The sequence below is a fragment of the Antrostomus carolinensis genome, unplaced genomic scaffold (assembly GCF_000700745.2).
Source record: "Antrostomus carolinensis isolate BGI_N321 unplaced genomic scaffold, ASM70074v2 scaffold3113, whole genome shotgun sequence".
NCBI classification, from domain to species: Eukaryota; Metazoa; Chordata; class Aves; order Caprimulgiformes; family Caprimulgidae; genus Antrostomus; species Antrostomus carolinensis.
In genome coordinates this window covers 22,514-28,849 of record NW_010307082.1, presented here as the reverse complement: position 1 = coordinate 28,849, position 6,336 = coordinate 22,514, and the positions used below count along the sequence as shown (strand labels likewise).

The following is a 6,336-nucleotide window of genomic DNA, read 5'->3' as shown; positions in this document are numbered from 1 at the left end:
GAGGGCCACAAGCACGTCTCCTATGAGGACAGGCTGGGAGAGCTGGGGCTGTTCAGCCTGGAAAAGAGAAGGAGACCTTGTAGCAACCTTCCATTACCTGAAGTAGCCTACAGGAAGGCTGGGGAGGGACTTTTTTTCAAGGGTGGGTAGTGATAGAACAAGGGGAAAAGGCTTTAAACTGGAAGAGGGTGGGTTAAGATTAGATGTTAGGAAGAAATTCTTTCCTGTGAGGGTGGTCAGACACTGGAACAGGTTGCCCAGAGAAGCTGTGGGTGCCCCCTCCCTGGAAGTGTTCAAGGCCAGGTTGGATGAGGCTCTGAGCAATGTGGTCTAGTAGAAGGTGTCCCTGCTCATGGCATGGAGGTTGGAACTAGATGATCTTTAGGCCCCTTCCAACCCAGACCATTCTATGATTCAATCAACACATTGCACAGTTCCATAGTTCTGTCAGTTCTGCAAGTTTTACTAAGGTAATGTACGCGTACACATTGTAATAGCAATTTATACTGCATTTAGTAAGAGATTCTTCAGAATTTATCACAGAATCTTAGAACGGTAGGGGTTGGAAGGGACCTCTGGAGATCATCTAGTCCAGTCCTCCTGCCAAAGCAAGTACATCTAGAGCAGGTTGCACAGGATCACGTCCAGGTGTGTTTTGAATATTTAGAGAGAAGGAGACTCCACAGTCTCTCTGGGCTGCCTGTTCCAGTGCTCTGTCACCCACAAAGTAAAGAGTTTTTTCCTTGTGTTCATATGGAACTCCTGGTGTTCCAGTGTGTGCCCGCTCCCCCTTGTCTTGTTGCTGGGCGCCACTGTGAAGAGACTGGCCCCATCCTCTCGACACCCGCCCTTTAGTTATTTGTAAGCGTTGATAAGATCCCCTCTCAGTCTTCTCTTGTTCAGGCTAAACAGACCCAGGTCTCAGCCTTTCCTCATAAGAGAGATGCTCCAGTCCCCCGATCATCTTCGTAGCCCTCTGCTGGACTCTCCATTTGTTTTCTGTATTAGAATATCCCAACCAACCCCTAGATAATCACTTGCTTTTTTCAGATTTTTTTTTTTTTTAATGAGATAGTAGGACTATTCCTTTTAAATACAAAATTCCTTGGTATTTACTAATTTTTCATTACCCACCATTAACAGCACCTTCAACAAAATGTAATCTGTTGACAAACACAAAATTCTATTACCCTTCAGAAAAAGCATTCTGGGATTTTTAAATGTAGTACAAATGAAAACTGTGCACAAATCCTACGTCTTTGTATTACCAGGTACATTAAACATATTAGAACCCCTTCATGCTGGTTCAGAAGTACAAGGAATTGTAATGAGCAGACACTTCTGGAGAATGGTCGTAGCAGGCAGTGCATACTTAATTTTGCACCATCAGTCCTCGCTCCTTTCATCCTAGATGGAGACAAGGGGCAGAGTCTGGTTCTGTGTTAGAGACATCATTTCAGAAGCCAGTTATAAGTTGCAACAGTGTTTTGTTGTTTTGATTAAAAATTCATTATATGATACAAATATTATCATGAGGGGAAAGAAAATCCAGAACTGCATTCTTCTTGGCTGATGCTTTTAGCCCTTCCATGAATTTTAACTGGTTGAAACTTGCTACAATTTTATTAAGCATGTACTGCACCTTCAAATAAATCATCCTGCTCAGTATTGAGGAATGCACTCTGGGGAAGCTAATGCTGTTAATTGTCACAGCCATTTGGTGTAAGTTCCCCTCGTTCAGTGCTACCAGGGAGTCTGTCCAAAATACAACTTTGTTTCATAAAAAGTTTTATGAGCAATAGGCTCAATGCTCTTACTCTAGTAAAATGACATCCCAGTATAAAAACCCTTGTGGTGGGCTGAGGAAAGAACTTCTTCCATGACAAGTTCTTCTTTAACACTCTGTTGTGACTATCATACAGGTACAGATCGAGATATAGGTACATGATATCTGTATGATTGCACTTCATTAAAAATCCACAAATTTACCAATTTGAAAACATCAAAGACACAACCTTCCCCCTGCCCAGTAATAGATTCACTAATCAGCTTTTTTAAAACTGAGTTTTTTAAAGTTAATTTTTGCTGATTTCAATCCTTTCTGGGAACAAATACTGTGCAAGAGGTCTTGGCTCTCTTGAAGTCAATGATTTAAGTGTACTACTGTCCTACAGAAGTGAAAGGTGACAGTTTTCAACCAGGGCTGAGATTGCCTAGTTACTCATTCCAGTACAATCTTTCCCAGCTACAGATCTTAAGTATCTCCAAACCAGAGATCTTTGTGTAGTGAATTTAAGCTTAGCTGATAGCAGACTAGCTAGCGGGAAAAAAGTTGAAAACTGTTGTCATAACCTTTTCTTTGTTCTTGTGTTCCTGCTTATGATGTGGATAAGAGCGATCAGAAGAGTTGATGTAGCTTCTGAACCTGCACTGCAGAGAACAGTTCACCACTGGATCTGCAGAAAATCTGCTAATGCCCATCTGAAATATACTCCCTTTGAATTGTTTGGGGTTTTTTTTGATGTGGCAGGTGTCTGAGGCTATTTGCTGCCATTCCAGTAAAAAAGGGAGTCATTACAAATCCAGAGTCTATATTGACACATCTACACCAAGTAACATCTTGAAGCCATATACCTGCCATTGTTTAGTAGTGATTGCCATCCTTAAAGCTAGTAGTAACTTCCAGGAGAAGCTCAAGGGACTCATTTCTCCACTGTGTCCCTGTAACTAAGTTTAAGCCCCCATTTAAGACACTCTGGTGGAAAGAGTAAACATTCATAAATACTTAATACTGGTGTTGAAGGGTTTGGATCTTGTTCTAGATTGAAAGCTTGAATCTAGTTAAAGACTAATTATTATAACTTAATAGATGCAAGTAACTACATAAAATGCATTTCAGCTACAGCAAACTACCTGTTTTTTAATAATATCTTTATTCTGGTTTACCTTGCACTTTTTGTGGCACTAAAATAGTATCCAGGCATAACTCAAACAAACTGCAAACCTGCTGATTTATTTCAGATTGTAATTTTAAAAAGCTCTTTTCCTTTCCTGTCTCATTTAAATTCTTTATTAATCTTAATAATAATCATCTGTGCTAGTGAGCAAGTGGTCTAGGAATATTTTAAAATAATGTTAATTGGAAGGCTTTTTATCTTTCTGACTTAACTAAAGTTTGAGCATGTCTTGATAAGTTTCCATGCTTTTTAGCTTGAACCAATTTTAAATTAATTCTTAAGTTACTGTGTATATACCTTCATTTTCAGGGAATGTCTTGGTGAAGCACATGAACCTTGTGACTGCCAAACCTGGAAGGACTGGCTACAGAAAATATCTGAAATGAAACCAGAAGAACGTAAGAGTCATGCCTGAAGGGGATTAGTTTTTTTGCTGTTGTTTTTATCTTTTGGTTGTAGAGGGATTTTTTTGTTACATTAAGTAAAAACTCATCATTGGTTGAAAAATGGGGTAAAAGCGGAAGAAAATTAAACCCCTGAATGAGAAGCTACTTTACAGTTTAACTGCATATTAGGCAACCCTAGTGATAAATTCCTCTCCTTAAGCCATTCTTCCCCTTAAATCTGTATGTGGTTCAGTCAGGGCATACAAAGCTCTTTCCCCTTTCTCTTACAGCTTTGTTTCATTAATTTATTGATTTATTCCTGGACATAACTTTATTTGTCCTGGGCAGTTTTACATCTTTTAGCCCAGTCTGCACTTCTATTTGGGTTGTGTTCCATGCGGTTGTTTGTGTGCTTTAAAACTAATTCAAGCCAACAGGTGATAAGAATACTAAGGTTGAGGGTGAGTTGCAAGGGAGCTGTGGGAAATAGCTTAATGATAAATAGCTTTTACTGAAACAAGCTAATAAAAGTTGGATTTACACAGGACAGGCATTTTCATGATCAACAGAAACATCAAAATTAAAGATTAACAGTAATTTGAATAATCTGAATAATTTCAGAGCCTTTCCAGAATATGTTTTAAACATTCTGGAAAGCATAGAAAAGAAGTATTATAAATTTCATATATAATATACATAAATTTTTAGACATATGTGTGGAAATACATAGAAATAATATATGTGATAATATTATATATAGTATGTATAAATTAGAAAATGTATATATTTGTATACGTGAGAAATATATAAAGTGAAGAATTATGACATTCTGTCAAACACCAAGTAAACATCTATCTTTCCTAATCTGATTTGCACAAAAGATTACACAAGTACAATCTCACCTTCTCTGTTTTTGCTTGCTCCATATCCTGCTGTCACCCTCAAAAAGTTGTGGGAGTGAGTGAGGCATATGAAGATGCTGCCAACTGCCTGTGGTTACTAACAAACTCCAAACCATGCGCCAACTGCAAATCTCCAATTCAGAAGAACGAGGGCTGCAACCACATGCAGTGTGCAAAGGTAACAAAGACTTTTCGTATAATTTGTTGGGAAACCATAATTCAGGTTGTGTATGTCATGTATACATTTTAGGAGCACAGATGTCCAAAACCTGTGAATATCATGCTTCAGTTCAGTTGGAACCTGTTGCAAGAATTAGATAATTTGCAAATGGTAGATTGCGTATATTTAGAAAATGTTTACTATTTAGTGAAATCTGTCTGTCTGGCAGGTAAACACTGTAATGATCAAAATTTCTTAAACACCTAAGAATTACTGGCAATACGGTATGAAGCTTAAGGAAACAGAAATAATTTATAGTTTAATCATCGTTAATAATGTAGAAGAGAAAGAACATTTTTAGTTGGCAGAAGATGAAACATTTTCAGGAATGGTAAGCTCTAATGAAGGTTTTGCCTTACTGCATTTTTCTTTTGCATTATTTCTCTAACATCGCAACAAAATAGAGAAGTTTAAATGGAAAACTGTAAACAGGACTTAATCACTAGGAATGAAAAGACAGAAAAGAGTAATTCCAAAAGAAACTTATGGTAACAGCAGCCAAAAAATTAGTCATGAGTTTGCACTGTGCTACCAAAATAGATTTTTTTTTTTTTCCCATGAGTTCATTATCATTTGTTAATGCTATTTATTTCAAAATAGTTAAAAGCATCATATTTAGAATCCTGTTTCTTTATGTCAGAAATACCTTATGTAGCTACAGCTGATACCTCTTTGAGGAGCATCATTAAAAATAAGAAAGTAGCATACACTTAGCATGGTTGGCCTCCAATAAAATCTAAGAGATTTAGAAAGTAATAATCTTTATTTTTCTGGAAATGTGTTAGTCTCTCTACATTCCTATGCAGATCTCATTTTCTTGATACTGTCATCACATGTTCTCTCTCTTTCTGTGATATGAATTGAAGGTTGAGGCTTTTTTTGGTGTCATTTCTTTATTTTTTCCTCTGGCAGCAGAGAACAGATTCTCCTCCACTTTGGTTTATGCCAAGTTGGCAGTTTTGTGAGGATTTTTTTCTTAAATTATTTTTAAAAGAGCTCATAAATTCCATAGTGCTAAAAACTGTAAAAGGTACGTTTGTTGCAGCTTTTGCCACTGAGCTCATCGCAGTCAAATGAACGTGTGTGTGGTGGGTTGACCCTGGCTGGACACCAGATGCCCACCACAGGCCACTCTATCACTCCCCTCTCAGCTGGACAGGGGAGAGGAAGTATAACTGAAGGCTCATGGGTCGAGATAAGAATAGAGGGAGATCACTCACCGATTACCATCTCAGGCAGAACAGACTCAACTTGGGGAAATTAGTTGAATTTATTACCCATCAAATCAGAGTAGGGTAATGAGAAATAAAACTGTACATTAAAACACCTTCCCCCCACCCCTCCCTTCTTCCCAGGCTTAGCTTTACCCACGATTTTCATTACCTCCTCCCCTCCAGCGGTGCAGGGGAATCGGGAATGGGGGCTGCAGTCGGTTCATGACACATTGTCCCTGACGCTCCCTTCTCCTCAGGGGGAACATGCAGCAGCCTTACCTAGGCTTAACAAATCATATCTGCTGCCTGGCCACCATCTGAGCCAAGCAGAAGAGGTAATTGCTGAGCAGGTGTGGCACGAAAGGGGTGGTAAAGCAATTTGGCAGGAAATAAACCCCCTTGCATTCCAACTTACCCTCAGATATTAGAGGAGCTGGGGGCAGCTGGGCTTAGATCCTGGCTGATGCCCAGTTCAGCACTATGAGTCCGACAACAACGGATTCACTCAATAGTGCGCTGCACTCCCGCACCCACGATTTATGGACTCAGGGCTAAACCTGCAGAATTTAGCAGCATCCCATTTGCGGGGGGGAGAGGGCGGGGAGGGAAAGGGTGGCTGGTTACAGACAGACACAGTTTGATATAGCCGTACTGGTC

General features: G+C 39.2%; 1 protein-coding gene across 1 annotated transcript in view; it reads left to right on the top strand.

Annotated features, from left to right (window-relative positions):
* ANKIB1 (ankyrin repeat and IBR domain containing 1) overlaps positions 1 to 6,336 on the top strand; it is a gene marked incomplete at its 5' end in the record, with an annotated part of 42,124 nt that overhangs the window by 20,511 nt on the left and 15,277 nt on the right. The window contains 2 exons of the mRNA XM_010165298.2: positions 3,267 to 3,355; positions 4,293 to 4,423. Of these exons, the coding sequence (XP_010163600.1) occupies positions 3,267 to 3,355; positions 4,293 to 4,423 (220 nt within the window). The remainder of the gene's footprint in view (positions 1 to 3,266; positions 3,356 to 4,292; positions 4,424 to 6,336) is intronic.